The 20,678-nt window shown below is 37.7% G+C and overlaps 3 protein-coding genes across 3 annotated transcripts; 2 read left to right on the top strand and 1 right to left on the bottom strand.

Moving 5' to 3' along the window:
- Positions 1–400: 400 nt before the first annotated feature.
- Positions 401–2,505, bottom strand: LOC127798079 (uncharacterized). Its single transcript, XM_052331385.1, has 4 exons — positions 2,364–2,505; positions 2,088–2,284; positions 1,858–1,965; positions 401–1,767 (listed from the first exon to the last, which is right to left on the bottom strand). Exons 1-4 carry the CDS (start codon positions 2,491–2,493, stop codon positions 1,408–1,410), a joined length of 795 nt encoding a protein of 264 aa, XP_052187345.1. The 5' UTR covers positions 2,494–2,505; the 3' UTR covers positions 401–1,407.
- A 524-nt stretch (positions 2,506–3,029) lies between these two features.
- On the top strand, positions 3,030–12,524 carry LOC127797889 (dnaJ protein ERDJ3B). The gene is made up of 10 exons (XM_052331077.1): positions 3,030–3,348; positions 3,456–3,604; positions 3,850–3,979; positions 4,860–4,971; positions 5,200–5,316; positions 5,561–5,647; positions 6,433–6,492; positions 6,582–6,659; positions 11,788–11,859; positions 11,964–12,524. Exons 1-10 carry the CDS (start codon positions 3,278–3,280, stop codon positions 12,120–12,122), a joined length of 1,035 nt encoding a protein of 344 aa, XP_052187037.1. The 5' UTR covers positions 3,030–3,277; the 3' UTR covers positions 12,123–12,524.
- Positions 12,525–13,111: 587 nt separating this feature from the next.
- On the top strand, positions 13,112–16,997 carry LOC127798450 (GTP-binding protein SAR1A). Its single transcript, XM_052332019.1, has 3 exons — positions 13,112–13,450; positions 13,597–13,728; positions 16,235–16,997. Exons 1-3 carry the CDS (start codon positions 13,322–13,324, stop codon positions 16,553–16,555), a joined length of 582 nt encoding a protein of 193 aa, XP_052187979.1. The 5' UTR covers positions 13,112–13,321; the 3' UTR covers positions 16,556–16,997.
- The last annotated feature ends 3,681 nt before the right edge of the window (positions 16,998–20,678 follow it).

Here is a 20,678-nt window from a genome sequence, read left to right as displayed (position 1 = left end):
CTACCGTTACATGAAATGTTCGCTGCTGTGAAAACAGAACAGAAGTGACTGGTGTCTAGTGACACCTCAATTCACAAAAAGGAAAATACCCTACCAACAAATAGGGTCGAGAAATAACCTTTACAAGTTGACGTAACACACACAAATTTATAATGATCCTATTTAAATTCATAATAATCTCATCTAAAATTAACAATAAATCTACTCACTATTATGAATTATTGTTTAATTTAGATAAAACTATTATGAATTTAATAAAATTATCATGAATTTGTGCCTCACGGCCTCTTAGATGTAAAAGCCACAATACTTTTGACTACAGGACTATGGTGTTGGCAAAATTTAGGATAAATCCCTCCACAAGTTCTAATTTAGTTGTTCAAAGTCTGTGTGACATCAGAGTGAGAGTGATCCAACCACAAACATATCAAGCCCTGAGCCCACCAAGGGGGGTAGGCCATTGGCAGAAGCATACGAGGGAAAAATAAAATACCCGTAGTATCTCCCCACCTCCTCGGCTGTCCAAAGGATTGCAGGATAGGAGCTGCAACTTAGAAAATAATTCATCCATCCTCAATCTTAACTGCAACACTAAAAACATACATTAGGTTGGAGAGAACATGTGATTGCAGGACATTCCATCATATAACACCATTAGAGTTGTCAAAATAATTTATCAATTATCCAACAGATTACATGGATAAAGCATATATGCCATCATCTGCAAAAATATAGGGAACTTACTAGTGCAGAACATAGGAGAATTTACATGGAGAAAGCATATGACATCTATCATAAAAAATATATAGGGAACTTACTACTGATTGCGTTTCCCCATCTGTTTTACCTTTCAAAACCGCATGAAATGAAACCTGATAGAGCTTTCCTTGTTAGGGCGGATTTTTTCTTGGCTTCATGGTACTCTGAGACTGCACGAGAATAAGCACAAACGGGGCAGTAAAAGTTTCCACTGTCATCAAAGGCGGGTGCAGAGCCCAAACAGCGCTGATGAACCAGTATTGGACAGTCACTTGCACAACAAACCAACAGCTGTCCACCTCTATTACACTTGATACAAAGATTAAACTCTGGACAGGCAGCAGCTGTCCGGGAATCCTCATTGAATGTGCACTTAGAACTCAAGAAAGCATGTTCCTTCGTGGCAGTGACAATCTCCTCATCTTGAAAACCATCACTATCACTAGATACTTCTTTTCCAGGATTATGCTCCACATTGTTGTCACAAGGGATCAGTGGATGATTATCCTGCAAGCCACCATCATTTCCTTGCCCAGGTATTTGTGATGCTTCGAAATGCTGATCATGACCATCCTCTGAGTGCCTGTTTTCGCCTAAGCCCCCAATTTGAGTTGATGTGGCCAAACCGGACCATTTTCTTACAGCACACTATCCATTTTTTCTATCTAGATCTCCCGCATGTTCGGAGCAAATCCGAAGACCATACTTCTGACCAATATCTTGTCCAGTAAAATAGGAACTACGCAAACGAGGGCCATGCCCAATCTCCATACTGACATGATCTTCTTCACATTGTCCAGCCAGGTCATTGGTATTCAAGTCATTGTCATCCCTCATAAGTCCATCTGCTGCTAAGGTTTGGTCTCCCCTGCAGCTTCCCTCAAGTAACCCTGTGACTGCATCGACATCACCTCGGGCAGACTTGTTGCTAATTGATAATCCACTCTTGCCTGCCATTTCCAATGATGCAAGACCTGGGTTGTTTCCTCCCAAAATTGCATCCTTCAACTGAAGTCAGAACAAACAAGAAAGAATTAAGAATCTCTTGAGTCCAGCAAAGTTCCAACCAATTAATGAAAAAGAATTAATCTTCTTTACCCGTAGTAACGTGCACTTTGGGAAGGAGGCCCTTTTACGCCTAATAAAGGTTCTAATGTCCCATTTCAACATCTCTGAGTTATCCATTTTTACATTTGATGCAACGATCTGAAGAACACATTTTTGCATGTCAGAACAAATTCACTGAAGCGGACAGAATTCCATTAGTCTCGACAATTTACCCACACGAATTAGAAATAAATTAGAAACAAAAAACAAGTGAATTTAACCTCTTGCATAAGTCCTCGAGCTACATCTTCACAGCTCCTAGAATGATCGATTTCTCTCCCGCAGTCCGAGCGAGAAGAAGCGCCATCTCTGCTTTCATGCCGGCGAGCAACATAGACCTCCAAAATCCTCAATAAGATCATTTCCCTCGCATTCCTTGCTAAACCAGCAGGGATTACGGGAGCACCTTCAAGCAAATCTGAAAATCGGGAACCATGATCAGACAAAGCAGAACCCTAAGTTGGGGAACGAGACGAAACCAGTAGAAGTAAAACCACCATAGGTCCATAGCGAAGGGAATACTACGGTAGACGCGTATAGTCGATGGAGGCACTGCGTCGCAGCTTGCCAGGGCTTCAATGATCCAAACCCAAACAAGGATTGAAGCAGAACAATCCATGGCAGCATCCATTTCAGATGTTCGAGGAACCACCGCTTTGCATGCCGCCTCCTGTCGCTATACCTGTTGATGTATTATACATTTAAATTAATATATAATATTTGTAATGAATGAATTAAAAGATACTAAATTTATATTTTTCTCCTCTATTTTCATATATTTTTTAATATAATTATTTAATTTTTTTTTTATTGTTTCGATATACTTGTACATATATTTTTGAGTGAGTTTAATTCTTATATTTTGAGTTTAATTCCGTGGAATTAAAAGTAAATTCCACAAAATACATTCATCCACTCATTCCAAATAGGAGGCGAGAGTTGGTGGGCTTTTTGAATGGAGGGCGAGTTTGGTCGGTAAGCCCGCAATATCGGCCCAAATTAAATGGGCTTTCGGATGGCTGAGCCCAAAATTTCCCGCTTTCCCAGAAAGCACGGATAAAACAAAGTGTCTTGACACCTGGCGAACACCTATTGGGAGGAACAACACCGGGTCTTCCCTCATTGGTCGGTTTCCTCAATAACACGTTGCAGAGTGCAATTGCCGCATAGACTCCGCCGGGCGCAAGTCCACCCGGAGCCATTGTTATTTCTTCACAGAAAGCGAGCGAGCGAGCCAGCGAGAGAGGTTTGAGTGTTTGAGTGCCCATGTGTGGAGCGAATTTTTGAAACAATTTGGCTAAAATCTGTGTTCGTGGAAGTGTGTAAACAGATCTGATTGCAGTAACCCTAGGTTTTTGAGAGGGAGGGAGGAAATCAAATCTCTCCTAATCTCATTGTCACAGTTTCGATTATGGCGCATCGAAGATCGAAACTGTTCTTCCTCCTGTTCGTTTTATCGTACGCTGTCATCGCCACTGCGGGGTAAGCACGTTTGATCCTCATTCTCAAATCTGTTCGCGAATGTATACAACGTGTTTCTGTATGTTTCCACGCTTATGCGAAGACATTGATTGAATGAATCATTCCAGGAAGAGCTATTACGACATTCTTCAAGTTCCGAAGGGTGCTTCGGAAGAGCAGATCAAACGAGCTTATAGAAAGCTCGCATTGAAGTATCATCCTGATAAGAACCAGGGGAATGAAGAAGCTAACAAGAAATTTGCCGAAATTAATAACGGTATCATTATCTCTTTTCTCTATTTCGCTTGGTGAGATCTTTACTATTCGTTTTGGACAAGGAACAAGAAAATAAAACGGAATAGAAGCTAAATATATTTATTATTTGGTTTAGTTAGGAACTGAATAATCATCTGTCCTTTTGGTTTCGATTTGATCCCTCACTTTCGATTTGCATTGGAAATCTTACTTCCAAATACAGTATTAGGGAATGATTTTATCTTTGTTTTGGTTGACGGCGACCAGCTTATGAAGTGCTATCCGATAGTGAGAAAAGGGGCATATACGACAGGTACGGTGAAGAAGGCCTGAAACAGCATGCTGCTAATGGTGGCAGAGGGAGCGGTGGAATGAATATTCAAGACATATTTAGCACGTAAGTTTGGCTGCCTGAAATTTAAAAATATACCACCACTGGAACTGATAATTAGGTAATGAAATTGTGGAAAATTTTTATGGCACTTGAAATTTTCTATAGTGGTAGGTATTGTGGGTAATGAGATAGTTTTTTTTTTTTTTTTCATTGGTGGTTGCTGTTGTGCGTATAAGAATGTTGATTGTGATTGTGCGTGATGTCTATGTCAATCTTCTGAATCATGATCTATGAAGTATTGATATGAACAGTTAGCAAAATGATCATTGGATATGGCAAAAGATTAGTAATTTTAGATTTTTTTACTAGTAGTATCATGAACATCAATACATTATAACTGAAAAGTAATTGAAAAAATATATAAAAAAATTATCTCTATTTCAGTATATTTTACAACAAAGAAAACATACGAACTATTGGAAAACACCACCAACATAAAGATACAATTAAATCCAAAATAATAATAATTTAAACATCATTTAACATTAAAAAGTAACCATTTTTGTCAGTTGTAATTTTGCTCAGTTGTGTTTTTTTATTCTTTACCTAACATTTTTTTGTACTTGTACATTTTACTCAAGAAACTCCACTGAAAATTCCTCATGTCCTCAAGTGTCCATTGCATGTCTAACTCACGGACACCCATTTCTATCATGTGTCTTAGATGATGCGTCCAAATATAAAAGTAATAATAAAACATAGATATGCCATTGGCATATCTGACATGTAGCTTGGATTGGAGTTTCTGTGGTTCCTAGATCATGATACTTGAGAATTCATGTCATATTTTGTTGCTTTTCTTTCTAATAAGGACGTGTATCTTTTATGTGGAAAAGTTAGCTTCAACATTTTTCATCATTGTTTACTAGTTAAACTTTTCTAGGTTTTTTGGTGGAGGCCCAGCAGAAGAGGAAGAGACAATTTTGAAAGGTGATGATGTTATTGTTGAATTGGATGCAACACTGGAGGATCTGTACATGGGAGGATCACTTAAGGTAAGGAAATGCTTACATATTGAATTCTAATGCTTGTGTATTATTTTTTCTTAGGAAATGTTGAAGGCCTAAGTGATACATGAAAGTGGCTACATTCCCCTCCTCCCCCAAACCATCTTAAGTTCTGCTTACACCTAAAAAATTATCTGTGAAGTGCTTGGGATTTTCTGTTGTTCTCTTTTATGGTTCTTAGTTCATTTATGCAATTTCTAATTTGGAATTAATCAGGTATGGCGTGAGAAGAACATTTTAAAGCCAGCTTCTGGTAAGAGACGCTGTAACTGTCGAAATGAGGTATACCACAGGCAAATTGGTCCTGGAATGTTCCAGCAGATGACAGAGCAGGTTTGTGCCTTTAACAATGTTGAAAGAAACCCTGGAAAACACTTATTATTGTTATCATTATGTTGGCTTATTTTGATAAGATATTGCTTGAAATTTCATTGGCAGGCTTGCATCCCTTGTGATGCCATGTGAACATTTTACCTCATACTAACCTTGTTATCGTACACTTTTGCAACATATTGCTTTCATTAACCAACATATTTGTGCTGCTACTGAACTTATTTGTCTTATTATGTCCTTTTAGGTTTGCGACCAGTGCCCAAATGTGAAATTTGAGAGGGAGGGTTATTTTGTGACGGTTGATATTGAGAAAGGAATGCAGGATGGAGAAGTAAGTATTCTACAATTTCATTATTCATGACAATATGGCACTTACTAGGTGATGAAGCCACTGTTCCTGCATATTTGTGAAAACTGTCATCTATATGTTTCCATTTTAGTGTCAAAATTCTGCCAATTGTATTTCTAAAGTATTGGGATCAAAATCTTTTTGGTGCTTTCTATTAAGGTTTTGGGGGAATGTGTTATAGTGGCATGCCCTAATCCCTCAAAATTGCCATGTTTAGGATTGTCCTTCTTGTATAGCTCAAATGATCCATTGATATCCTGTAGGAACACGTTACCTTGTTAATGTTGATAATTATAAGATATATATTGCTGAAAACTTCTGGGGCATGCTTCTGGAAAGAGTTTCTTACATAGAATGGCAATTCTTTTGTGGATGATTAGGCATCTCTTGACATTCCAGATTTTTTCTGTCCTAATATTTTAGTGAAGGTTTTTTCCATTCCAAACTAGCTTGATATATTGTTGTTTCTCTTTTCCCTCTTCATCAACATACTTGGCTCTAAAAATTTATGTCATTTTCATCTTGCTTTCTTTCTACCTTGGCATATTGAAGATGATATGATGTGGTTATCATGGTGTAGTCCTTGAGATGTAAATGATGATGCTGACTTGCCTATGGACTTTTTATTTACACGCCTGTGATATTTCCATGAATGTAATTTACCAGTAGTAGAAAGGATGCATGGTAATGATACACAAGCATCCAAATATCGACAGCTATCTCGTCACCCCTTAATTCTAAACTAGCACCTTTTCTGCTTTTTATAGGAGGTGGTTTTCTATGAAGATGGTGAGCCTAAAATAGATGGTGAGCCTGGAGATCTGAAGGTAATGTCTTGATCCTTGGCTTTGCCATAAAACCACTAACTTGAATCATATATAAATCATATGCTGACAGTACCCCTACATTTGTGCAGTTCCGCATTCGAACGGCGCCCCATGATCAATTCAGAAGGGAAGGCAATGACTTGCACACAACTGTTTCTATAACACTGGTAATTATGCTTCCTTTATGTGCCTTTGTTGCATATTTCTTTTGCAGTTAAATAGATTTGTATTGCCATAGCAGAGATGCTTTGTTTTCCTATCCCATTCATGTCAGTTCCTTATCAAAAATATAATCAACATATGTTTGCTTTACTTGACTGGCCCCTATCTATGGAAATTTAAAAATTTGGTCTAGTTCCTTGACGTATGAGGCAGTCTTCTTTAGTCTTTCAAGTGTATAAATACCTGTATGGATCCTATTTGTGCATGTTCTTATTGTCCCTCTTAACACTCCCATGTTTGAACTGTTACCTCTGTCCTTAATCAATTATCTATAAGTTATTACTGTTATTCCGTGCTCTGAGCTTGAATACTCAAAAACTCATTATCCTGTTGCTGGCATAAAATCAACAGAATCCAATTGTTTAGCATATCCCGTTTGCGATGTATAGCCTGACAGAATTGGAGTACTAGTACTGTAACCTTTAGCTAAATTTCGTGGGATTTCAGAACTCCTCAGATTCCTCCCGGAGTTCTGGTATTCCCTGTGGTTCTGAACTTTAGTGGGTCAATTGGTTTCCCCTGACTATGACATGAAAATGAGTGGGAATCTCTGAACAAGCCTGAATAGAATTAAAGGGAAAATAGCATCATAGTTAGTTGGAGCACTAATGACTATTAGACTTGCGTAGACAAGATAACTGAACAGGGTATTTGAACTTCGTGTTGGTCAGTGAGTTGTTTGGTTTGTACCTGTGATCATATCTTCTTTTTCCATTTAACAAGCGTCATGGGACGTTAAGGCTTGGTTTTATGGTGGGCTACTGAAGCTGTATAAAGCTGTTAAAGGAGGACATGAATAAAAAAGTAGAGGAGAAGTTTATAATTTGTCTTGCAAAAATAAAAGAAACTGCCAACTTTTACCCTTTGGTGAAAACTGGAAGACAGAAGGTTGTTTTTCTCTTCTAAAAATAAGTCTGGTCCTTGTCACAGCCCTAGGGTTTGGCTAGGGTTGTGATAGGAATTTGGAAGGATTTAGGGAAGAGAAAGAAGAAAGGGAAGGAGATTTAGAACTGAAACAAAGAGAAATGGGGAGGAAAGAGAAGAAGAACCGAGAGAGAGAATAGAGTTTGAAATTTCAATTCATCAATTCAAGCATATCCAATAAACTCCTAACAGCAGCCTTATATAGGCATCATTGACTTCTAACAGCCTAGCCACTTGCTAACAATATATCCTAACAGTTATTATAAACCTATTACAAGATTACCCCCCTTTTATTATATTTCTATTAGAACATTGACCCTCCTATACTCCTAGGTACATGACAATTCCCTCCGCCTTAAAATGTTTCTTGTCCCCAAGAAACTTATTATCGTTGAGTTGCTCTTTCTTCATCCAATTCCAACCTTTTCTATTTGCTTCATTCGTCTTTCCTTGTTTCTCCTCTTAGGCCTCTTCTTCTTTGTTCTTAAGTTTGCAAGATCCATCCCAAACATAATTTGGCTTAGAGCTGCAATAGAAGCAACCTGATTGGCCTCAATGATTTCAAGTTCAAATTCGTGAGTGCTTGATGAAATAGGAGACCCAAGTTGCAGAAGGTGCTTGTCCCTAAGCAAGTTCCTCACCTGGAAGAAATTTGAAAGGGGCAGAGGAAAGGTGGATTCAATCTTGAATGGATCATTAGCTGAGTTAATTTCTACTTGAAGATGTGAATGTTGCTCAATAATCGGCTTCCTTTCAACATGACCACTCAAAATTGTCACTTTCGGCTGCTCCAATACCAAGAAATCCAGACCCTTAATGTCCTCATATGGAGGTTTTCCAACAAACAAACCATCTGCCCCTGTCGGTAATTTAGCGACATCTTCTTTCTGTTTCTCAGAATATTCCCGAAGCTCACTCTCAACATTTTTATTCTCCACTTCAGCTACACCTTCTTCTTTTTGCTCACCAGAATATTTCAGAAGCTTGCACGCCACAGCTTCCTTCTCCAATAATCTTCTGTTACAAAAATTCAATCCAGGCTTGTTATTATTCGAAACCATAGGCAATGGAAAAGTATCATTAAAAGCTCCACCATCAATTCCATTTCTGATAAAATTTTGATTTGGAACACCATCCGATCCTTCCATCCCTGCTCTAATCACCAGAGGTAACGGATTGGCTTTAGCTTCCTCGATCAGTTCCTCAAATGCTGCCTTCTTAATCTGTTCATCACAGATTCTCTTTGGATAATGCCATTCACCACCAATATCATCACTAATGTTGCATTCTTCCTTGATAATTCTGCTGGAATCGGTACACTTCTTCCACTCCACATTGGAGATAGGTAGTGAATCCACTTCTCGACTTCTTGCTTTCTCCTTCGGCTGCTCCATTTTAAGATAGTCTTCTTTGTTAAAAATCCCATGATAATCCTCAAAGTATTCGGCGGGAAACCTGTAATGATACTCCTTAGATAGTATCATTGCAAACTCTTGCAACTTTTCACGTATCATTTGGCCGAATTCTTTGCTCGATTCATGTACCACACTTCTTGTTCCTTTGTCCAATTGGCTGATCCCCATCTCCAACTTCTTTTCCCATGCATAAGGCTTCTGGCCAAACTTCCCCTGATGTCTATCTCCAGCTGAACATGCAACATCCTTCTGCTGCAAGTTAGGCTCCCATGGTCTCATGCAAGCTTTGTTCGTCATGGCAGAAATTTCACGACTGCAGCAGCTGAAGTCTGCTCGTTCCGTCGCTGCTATGAGGCAGTCTTTGATCCCACCAATTTGGCCACGTCACCTTTAATTATCAGCCGACACACACCTCCTCTTGCGTCGAAATCAATTCCGAGATTTACTCAGAAATTTCCTTGTTGCTTCTCTGTCTCCAATGCCTAACTCTCTGAAATTGTTGGAATTGCACCCGAAGAATAAACCGAAGGCTAAGGAATTACTCTCAGAGTCATCTGAAACACGTTTTCGATTGGCCTCGGAGATTCGCTTGCTCCTTTTCACCTTCAAATTCAAACGAGAGGTTATCAGAAATTCGGTATCGCCAAAGCCGCCTAGCTTGTTTCGCCACCACAATCGCTGGACTTTGCAACTTCTTGTGATACAATTGGCTCAGCTCAACCCCTTACAGATCGCGTGTTCTGTGATACCTTCTGATTCAGAATCACCTGGGCTGTTCGTTTCCTTTGATCAATTGTGATGCAACCAACGGAATTCTCTGGAATTGAGAATCGATGGTTGCAGTAATCTATGAATTGGCTCCCAAATCTGTCGAAATTGCTTCGCCCATCCACTTCGAACAAACTTACTGCAATTCGCGGCTGAGCATCAACCTTCTGCTCGCTTCACCCAATCACTTCTCTGAAACGCCTCTGGACCAGCAACTCGCTGATGTTCAATAGTGGCGTAGGAACTTGCTTCTCATTGTCAACTTCCTAATTTGCGTCAATTTCTGAAGTATGCTTCACCTTCACACGTCTTCAAATCTAGGCTGAGATTAGCAATGTTTCTAGCCACGAAACTATCGCTGCGCCACTCGAATTCGCCTCCAATTTCAACTCAGTATTGCTGCGGACCTCTCCTAGCTTGCATCGTCTTCACTTCCGAACTGAAGTGGCTTTGCTCGGTTTTGCTTTTCAATTCCGAGTTTGCTTTACTCGGCGACGCCTTCCAAATCCAAGTTCAATTCTGACTTCAGTTGGTGCTTCTTCCCCGAGGAGCGTTGCCTCCAATATTCAAGTCGTAGTGGATTACGGAACCTTTTCCGCCTGCTGTTCTCGACTTGCAACAGCCACGACCCTCCCAATCACCGTCCGACCATCAGCTCATTTATAGACTTCACCTGAATTGCTTCATATAATCGCCAAGGAAAACGCCTGGTTCCAGCAGAAAAACTATCCGCTCACCTCCGATCACCAATTGCGAATGCTCCTATGTTCGCGTCGCCTCCGTCGAAATCGCTGTTCACTCAACCGCCTGACCTAATCACCTTCAAATTTCGAACTGAAATTATAGCCAACGAATCGATCGAAATTCTCCTATTGAAATCGCCTGGGTTGCTCGCCTACTAATTCTGATTAGTTGAAATTGCTCCAAGAGTTCTTGGAAGCACCGACGGAACGGCCTAGCCAAGTCGGTTTCACACACCTTCACAATCTGGACCGTAATCCAGATTCTCAATCGAGAATTCCTCCGACGGAATCACTGAGGCTGATTTAACCTGCAAAATTTGAACACATACTGCTAGAATTCACAACTTGAATGGCCGGCTCTCTTCAAATCAAATCAAATCATAGCCAATGATTGGTTGCTCTGATATCAATTGTCACAGCCCTAGGGTTTGGCTAGGGTTGTGATAGGAATTTGGAAGGATTTAGGGAAGAGAAAGCAGAAAGGGAAGGAGATTTAGAACTGAAACAAAGAGAAATGGGGAGGAAAGAGAAGAAGAACCGAGAGAGAGAATAGAGTTTGAAATTTCAATTCATCAATTCAAGCATATCCAATAAACTCCTAACAGCAGCCTTATATAGGCATCATTGACTTCTAACAGCCTAACCACTTGCTAACAATATATCCTACCAGTTATTATAAACCTATTACAAGATTACCCCTCTTTTATTATATTCCTATTATAACATTGACCCTCCTATACTCCTAGGTACATGACAGTCCTCTTATAGACTTGATTAACTGAGGGTCTACTTTGAAAATAATATAGGACAGCTACTTCTTGATTAAAAGTGTAAATCAGTAAATTAAAAATGGTGATTTTCTTTGAATGAATCTAAGGGTGCGTTTGATAGGGGTGGAAAATGAGGGTGGAATTCATTTTCCATCCAAATTCTAGGAAATTCCATCAAACAATTTTTTTTTTCCATAGAATTCGAATTCCATCTTAATTCAAAAAGTAGAGATTTTCCTTGAAATCAAGGAATTGAAATTTGGAGGGGGGGGGGGGGGGTTGAGAATTGAAATTCCATATAATTTGAATTCCACCCCACTTTCCACCCTCCAATCAAATGCACCCTAATTGCTTGTGTTGGTTGAAAACCATGCATGAATATGTTGCTTTTGCTTCGCCTTTGCCATGAACTGTTGGATCTCTAGAAATTACTGAAGTCCTGTTTTTCTTCAGGTGCAAGCTCTTGTTGGTTTTGAGAAAAAAATCAAACATCTTGATGAGCATCTGGTGGACATCAGCACGAAGGTGAGCTCCAAATATTATCTGGTGTTTGCTTTTTGATTCTAACTAAAATGAAGACTTGCAGGAACTCATCATACTGAAATCATTGCTTTTGCTTTGCTGCCCAGGGAATTACTAAGCCCAAGGAAACTAGGAAGTTTAAAGGAGAAGGGATGCCGTTGCACTTCAGCGCAAAGAAGGGCGATCTCTATGTCACCTTTGAGGTTCTTTTCCCAACGTCGCTAACAGAAGACCAAAAGACAAAGATCAAAGCAGTTCTCAGCTAGGGGGGTGGGGATAGATGTCGACAATTTTTATCAGGCACCACAAAGGTGTTCCCATTGTAACATTGGTTGATGATGAGGTCCCATATATAGGATTCAAAGGCCCACTGCTCTTTTTTTTCCTTTTTGCCTTGTCTTGTTTAACCAGTTGCCGCGCCTTCAACCAGAAGGTATCCTATTCCTAGCTGCCTGCCCCCGTATTCCTTCTGTAGCCCTGCACGCTGTTAGAGCCATTTTTTGCCCGGTATTTGTTACTCACGGTATAGTTCCAATATCGCTATAAAAATCCAATGAAGGACACACACTGACATGGACACAATCTGTAGTTACTATATTGTGTTTGGCTCGGATTCTGATATGAGTACGTACCTGGCGCTGTAGCATTGCTTCTTTTCTTTTGCCTAATTGTGTTTGTCCCATATGAACCCTACTAAAAAAGTAATGACACTGACGATGAGGTTTGAAGTTTGAAGTCTTTATGTATTTGGCCATTTCACCCCTGCTAGTTATAATGTGACGGTTCCGAAAAAAAGAAGAAGAAAATAACTGTTATTATCTACACTAGAAGTACGTCTTAATTTTAAGATTTGACTTTTTATTAGGATTTCTTTTAATTTGGATGGATAAATGAAATATACCTTTATTTTATTTGTATTAATTTTATTTAAATTTTTGAATATGAAATATTTAGTTAATTCTTAATTTTTAAATATAATTTATATGTATACATTGCAGAATATAAAAATTGATATATATATATATATATTCTTTTTCTAACAATTATTTTTTATTTATTTTGAAAAATAAGATAAAAGCACATAAAATTTTAATTTTGAATTCATTCTAAATATGAATATGTTAAATTTAACTAAATTCTACATTTTAAATTATTATATAATTCCAAACATAATAAAAATGCAAATGAAATTGAAATGTGGTCAAGCATGAGAATTATTATTTTATAAGTAACTTCCTGAGTAAATCGATGAATCAAACAAACTCGAATCTAATCCAATCCTATCTAAATCGCGTGATGAATGACGAATCACTCCTCCTGGCGTTAACCATATACTGGCATTACCAATTAGGCCCCCCTCCTCCTCCTCCTGGCTCGTCTATTATCTTCCAACCGAACAGTGATTGAAACAGAAGAGAAGAAGCTAGATCTGCTGGAATTGGAATTCAGCGATTCTGAAAGCAAAATGTTTCTTCTTGATTGGTTCTATTCCGTGTTGGCCTCTCTCGGTTTATGGCAGAAAGAAGCCAAGATCTTGTTTCTTGGCCTCGACAATGCTGGCAAGACCACTTTGCTTCACATGCTTAAAGACGAGGTTTCTTACTTTCTTTCTTTTTCTCTTATTCGATCTTCGATGCCTGCAATCACAACGGGATGCGTAATTGTTTGCTTTCTTGCCGCGATCTTCGTTATTGTTGGTTGAATCGATTGTAATTCTTCTTCTTCTTTTTTGTGAAAAAGAGGTTAGTTCAGCATCAGCCAACGCAGTATCCGACGTCGGAAGAGTTGAGCATTGGAAAAATCAAGTTCAAAGCCTTCGATTTGGGAGGCCACCAGATTGCTCGCAGAGTCTGGAAGGATTATTACGCCAAGGTATGTTTAAAGAAATCGGATCTTGACTTTGTTAGCTTTCTCCTGCGTCTTTCTTCGATCCTCCTTTATTTAAGCATTTGTATTGCATCGGCTCTTTGCATTTCATCTGTTTTATGTTCTCTATCTTACATGTATTATTATACCAATTCTGACACCTAGAATTTTTTGTTCTTTATTATTATTATTATCATCATCATTCGGTATTTCTCGATTGGACAATACTGTTGGTGAAATGTAATTCGAAACTTATAGCCAAGAACTTATTACCATGTAGAGAAGATATATTTATATCTGCCACATTTTTTTTGTGGTGCCATGTGCTAAGCAACTTGAAGCAAGCCTAGGATTGATAGAGAGCATCTGGAATGCAAGACATGTGGGGGGTTGAGTAAAGCCTGGGCTTTGAATTGAGAAAGAAAGCATGTTCCAATCTTCACATTCTTGAAAGGCCCATGGTGCAGTTGTATTCTACAGGAGTTATTGCGGTAAAAATCTTGAAGGGAATGGCTGAGGTTTTCTGGTACACGGACATCTGGTAAGCGCCCAAAAATATTACCTGCAGTGGGTTCTATTTCTCCTGCTTGCACAATCGATAGTTGCCAATGTGTTGCATGGCCTTGTCAAAATAGGTTAAGGCAGAGATTTGAAGAGTTCAGAAGTTGAGTTCTGGGAGGGGTAACTGTATGAATTTATTGTCATTATGCCCATTTTTGCAGATGATCATATGGCTTTACAAAATCTAAAACTTGGCCCTGCTTGAGCTCACAACCCCTGCCTCCCAACTGCGGAAAAAAGGGATTTTCTACCTTATCAAATCCGTATCAGCACTATAAATAATTCTTCTTTCTCTCTCACCCCTACAAATCCACGGAGAGCTTTAAATGATCAAGTGCTCCTAATTCCTCATAATTTTGGGCCAAGCTCATTCTTGCAGCAACGTATATTGCAAGAGTCCACATCTAACTTGCGCCAATTGCACAAATCTCACTCACAAACCAAGTACAAGTGTATAAATCTAATTTGCTACTTGGCAACAGATGATGATTCACAAATTCATGTTAAGCAATTCACAAATTGGAGAGAAATTGCAATAGCATGTCATTAAGGTCTATGTTCTTATATGTCCACGGGATACACTGGTTGAAAGGGAGGTTCCAACTAAAGTGATACCTAGCCATTAGTGTGGCATGCAAGGTAACTTATCACAAAAAGAAAAAAAGAAAAAAGAACGAAAGAAATGTGGCATATAAGGTACTAGAAAAATGTGCCTTCTTTATCAGGTGGGTTTGTCATGTGCATTCCTGTTCGATGATTCTATAATATGCTGTCTGAATCCATATTCCTTTTTTATCAGGTGGATGCGTTATGTGCATGCCTGTAAGATGATTCTATAATATGCTATCTGAATACATACTCCTCTCAGAATGTGTGCGGTATGTTGCATATTGATCATGCTTTATGCCAACTCATGTTTGTGTCTCCCAAGCGTGTACTTGTGCTTTTAATCTGATAAGCCTTTATTTTCTTGTAGAGATAGCATCAACACCATCATGTAGAAAGTGGAATCCGATTTGACGGCTCCTTTCTTGTGAAGTCAAGTCATATTTCACAGTGCGTGCAAAACACGTACTCATTTGTTCTGAGATTTCATTGTCTTTTACTTCACTTTCCACTGGCCACAGCCATATCTACCTTGTTATCAGGATGTTCTCTGCCCCATTGGAGAGAAATTAAGAACAGCACTTTCTTGGGTTTGTTTTTAGGATATAATGGCCTTACCGAGAATGTCCCCATGGACAGAGATTGCTGGACGTCTAGAATCATGTAGCCAACCCCACGCGATGGGATTAAAGGCTGCGATTGTTTTATTTATCTTTGTAATATCACTGGTTTTGTGATCGTCGATGCCACCTGGCTTCCCCAAACCTTGTCTGAATTCTAATATGCTCGCCCTTTTATGCCTTGTCCCTCCTAGGAAATTTTGGTTGCAGAAAAAATTCTGCTTCAGGCATGGTTCCTGGAACCTTGCAAATCCTTGCCACCAGATGGATTCCTTGAACATTTCTTGAACTTTTGGATCAGCCAAATGTCAATTCTTTCGAAGAAAGCGATACAAGACCTGGATTGATTTGCATTACTGAACCAAGGTTAATATACTAATTGACAAAGGAATTCGAGCATGAGTATGTACAGTTGATCCAAGGAGTTAGGAGGAGGTGATGGTGAGATTTTAAAACAGTATCGATCAATCAGGTTTTAATCTTCATTGTCTATATGTGCTGGTATAGATCACATAATGAACTATTTTTATTAAAATAATTAGTCATGAGATACTGTCTTGAATAGTCTCGTGGGGGGTGTGGGGTGGGGGGCGACTACTAGAAGGAAGAAAATAAAGAAATGGAAACTCTTCTCCTGAGGATAATTTAATAAGATTACAAGTATCCATTTCCACGTGGTGCCTTACATTGCTCATTTATTTATTACACTTTGTGGTTTCTTATAGGTGGATGCTGTAGTGTACCTGGTGGATGCGTATGACAAGGAGCGATTTGCAGAATCAAAGAAGGAACTGGATGCACTGCTTTCTGATGAGGCCCTGGCCAATGTCCCATTCCTCGTGCTGGGGAACAAGATTGACATACCATATGCTGCCTCAGAAGACGAGTTGCGCTACCACCTCGGTCTGACCAGTGTCACGACCGGGAAGGGGAAAGTAAATCTTGAGGATTCAAACGTCCGACCATTGGAGGTCTTCATGTGCAGCATCGTACGCAAAATGGGATATGGCGATGGCTTCAAATGGGTTTCTCAATATATCAATTAGTGGGGCAGCAGCATCTCCAGACGTCCAAGCCCCTCCTCCCACCAGAAGAAAGACAACAAGAGACAACAGAGATCATCAGGTATTAGTTTTTTGGCTATCCCAAGTGTGGTTTTTCGGTTGCTGCCACCCTGTAAAATTGATATATCTTGCTTACAGACAAACCGGTGGGCCCTTGGCCCTGGCCTTGGGGCTGTAGTTTCTTTCTCCAGTTTACTCCTCCAGGCCTTCTAGTTCTAGTTAGTTTCTGTGGAAGAGCTGGGGGTGTAGGGGTAGACTGAAGAGCAAAGGTTACAAATTCCCATTATTTTTACCTAGTAGTCTAGTGACAACTGGGGTTGTTTGGTAGAGAATAATGTTAGAGATGATATCGCTTGTCTTTCATCTAATCGTGACTGCATGTAGTAGTACCCTTTACGTTGAATCAGATTTTATATTTAAATCATTACACCAATTATACAAAGTCTAAATTTTAGATCCAAAACATCTATTGTTTTGTTGTGTAGACTTCAAGGACCATGTAATGATCTTGTTTCTTCTTGTCCTTATATAGTAAAGCAATGCAGTTTCTATTCTACCTCTCAATCATCAAATTCATCAAATCATATGTCATAATGCATGCCATTTGGGTCACATACTACAACCATAATCAACGTACAGTCCACAAAAAGAAAATTTATATCATTTTGTTGACATGCTGTTTGACCTTTATACAGTTCTCATCTCTAAACTTCTTCCTTGGCAACAAAATGGTTTAGTTCCCTATCTAAATTATATCTTGGATGAAAGAGAAAATGGGTCTAACCCTAAAGTTTCTTTAATGGACCCGCTTATTAAGTGACTTAATTACTTTTGAGCTCTTTACACTTTTATTTTATATCACACGTAATTAAATGTTGAGATAGACTTAACTTAGGCTCAGAAACTTGATTGGATTATTTAATTAATTTTATCAATCTGACTAACTCATTTTTCATAATCTAAAATTTCAATTAGTGGTATTTTATTTTAATAATAGTTAAGTTATATTCAAAATTAACAATGATTCATAATAGTCTTATCCAAAACTAATGATAGATCTTGTCACTGTTATGAATTATTGTTAATTTTGAATTATTTATTTATGATAATAATATTTTCGATCTTTAAACGAAGAAATCTCATGATTTTTTGTTTTACTTTTTAAATTCTAAGCTTTTAATGTTACATGTCAAAAAAGAAAAAGGAAACAAAAGGCTGCAGATTGGGCATCCCAATTGGGCTGGGTCTGCCGGGACCAATTTGTAAATGTGCACGTGGCTCGCACGTGGGCCACTTCCCATAAATCACTTCCAACTGACACGTGAGCAACAATTAGGAACTTATTTATTTTTTTCTTTTTTAGGTAAGATGGGAAACTTAGGTACAAAAGAAATTGATGAATCATTTGGCTGATTTGAAACACTCAGACAGTCCTTTTGAGATCATTTGGTACTATTAATAAACTCATTTTAAAAATAACTCTCTATATATAATGTATAAAACTCTTATAAGAGATATTTTTAAATTATTATAATTTTTTTGTTAAACTCGTAGTTTAAATGATGAGTATACAAATTGAAATGGTTTGCGAAATAGATCAAACTAAAAATATTGAGACTTATCAACACTCATGTCACATGTGCAACATAAAAAAAATATTTTTTTTTTATTTTTATAAGTGATGTGTCATAGACAAAAATTCATTAAAAGATTAAAATAATTTTTGAAATAAAAATTTATAAATTTTATGGATAATCAAAAAACCAGGATACTGTTACAGTCTCCTAGAAATTGTAAATCCAGAATACTAATACGATCTCTCGAAGATCAAAATACTAAAGATCTTTTAGAGATCAAATGACCGATAGATCTTAATGGTCTCCTGAGTATCAAAAGGTTGGGAGACTATAATACTCCCCTAGAGATTGTAACCAAGCTCTAGCTCGAAGTTTGTCCTGTAAATTTTCCTTTGATTCGAGGAAAAAGGAGGAGAGGTCCCCAAACAAAGTGCAAACAAGATAACTCTAACATCAAAAAATCCCTCTTATAGTTATGTAAAAAGAATAGGCATTATCCATAAAATTCTTAACGCCAGTGGAGTTCAGATATTATCTATGAGAATTCTAATTCTAATAAATCTCATAACATCAAGAATACTTATCACAAATCTCCATGCTCCTTTATATATAAATAAGCATTTATTCCAAAGACAATAAACATCTGATATTGATTTCAATATCGCATTCAAATCTTCAAAAAAGTTAATGTATAACTTAAGTATCGAAATATTTGCACACAAACTGTCATATGCCCTCTAATCGTTTTCTTTCTTACAAAGTCTAACCAACTCAATGATAATATTTTTAATTAATAAATTTATTATTGTATTCAAACAATAATAATAAGAGTCGAAGCCAAGTGCAATGTTGCTTGCTTTTTTGTTGTTAACATGATTGGAGAATATTATACTTACCAATTGTTCCTTCTTGACCAAAGAAGGATGATTGGAGGTGGGGTGCAGGCTCCGACGACGGATTTGTTTGGGGGGCGGCTGGCATCTGCAAATACTCTGATGGTAGAATAAGAGAGTAAAAAAAGACAGTGTATCAGTAGGTCAGATATGAGAGCATACCTTAACTCAACTCTGAAGAGAGCTAATTGATATAAAAGGAGGAGTGTGATGAGACTAGCTATCCGACGTCGGTGAAGATTCCCAAGTAATAGCATGGTGACGATTGGATCCGCCATTAATGAGAATGAGATCTGCCATTAATGAGAATGTGAACTGAGACGATCGCACAGACATTCAGTGAGAGTCACAATGATGCTGTGAGAGACTGACGTTGGCCCAAGACTGAGTCCAAAATGAAGACTAGATTAAGCCTAAGGAGAGGATTGGCCCTAATCTCAATTGGGCATCCCAATTGGGCTGGGTTTGTAAATGTGCACGTGGCTCGCACGTGGGCCACTTCCCATGAATCACTTCCAACTGACACGTGAGCAACAATTAGGAACTTATTTATGGGAAACTTAGGTACAAAAGAAATTGGTGAATCATTTGGCTGATTTGAAACACTCAGCCAAATATTAATAACTCTCTATATATGATATATAAAATTCTTATAAGATATATTTTTAAATTATTACAATTTTTTTGTTAAACTTGTAGTTTAAATGACAAGTATACAAATTGAGATGGTTTGGACTTATTGACACTCATGTCACATTTGCGACATAAAAAATATATATATTTTTTTATTTTTATAAGTGATGTGTCATGGGCAAAAACTCATTAAAAATAAAATAATTTTTGAAATAAAAATTTATAAATTTTATGAATAATTGAAAAACCAATATACTGTTATGGTCTCCTAGAAATCGTAAACCCAAGATACTAATATAGTCTCCCAAAAACCAAAATACTAAAGATCTCTTAGCAATCAAATGACCGATAAACCTTAACGATCCTCCCGAGTATCAGAAGGTTGGGAGACCATAACCAAACTCCAATTCAGAGTTTGTCTCGTAAATTTTTTCTTGATTCAAGAAAGAGGGAGGAGAGGTCCCAAACAAAGTGCAAATAAGATAACTTTAATATCCAAAAATCCCTCTTATTCCAAAGACAATATACTTTTAATACTAATTTTAATACCACATTCAAGTCTTCAATAAAGCTAGTATATAACTTAAGTATAAAAATATTTACACAAAAATTGTCATACGTCCTCTAATCGTTCTCTTTCTTAGAGAATCTAATCAACTCAACGATAATATTTTTAATTAATAAATTTATTATTATATTCACACACGATAATAATGAGTCGAAACCAAGTGTAATGCTGTTTGATTCCTCTATTGTCAACATGACGGGAGAATATTACACATACCAATAAATTTAACAAATAACTTTAATGAATTAACATAGTATATAAAAAATTACAATAATGGTAATTAATATTAACAATAGTTCACGGGTAAATTTACTATAAACTTTAAGTAAATTTATTATCGAATGTGTCACATCAATTCATAAAAAAAAAATATCTATCAAGCTTATCTAATTACCAACTTAATTTAGCAATGAGAACCTATTGGTAATAATTTC

This window comes from Diospyros lotus, chromosome 3 (genome assembly GCF_014633365.1).
Source record: "Diospyros lotus cultivar Yz01 chromosome 3, ASM1463336v1, whole genome shotgun sequence".
In the NCBI taxonomy this organism is placed as follows: Eukaryota; Viridiplantae; Streptophyta; class Magnoliopsida; order Ericales; family Ebenaceae; genus Diospyros; species Diospyros lotus.
Note: the sequence above shows the minus strand (reverse complement) of the source record. Positions and strands in the feature narration are given on the sequence as shown.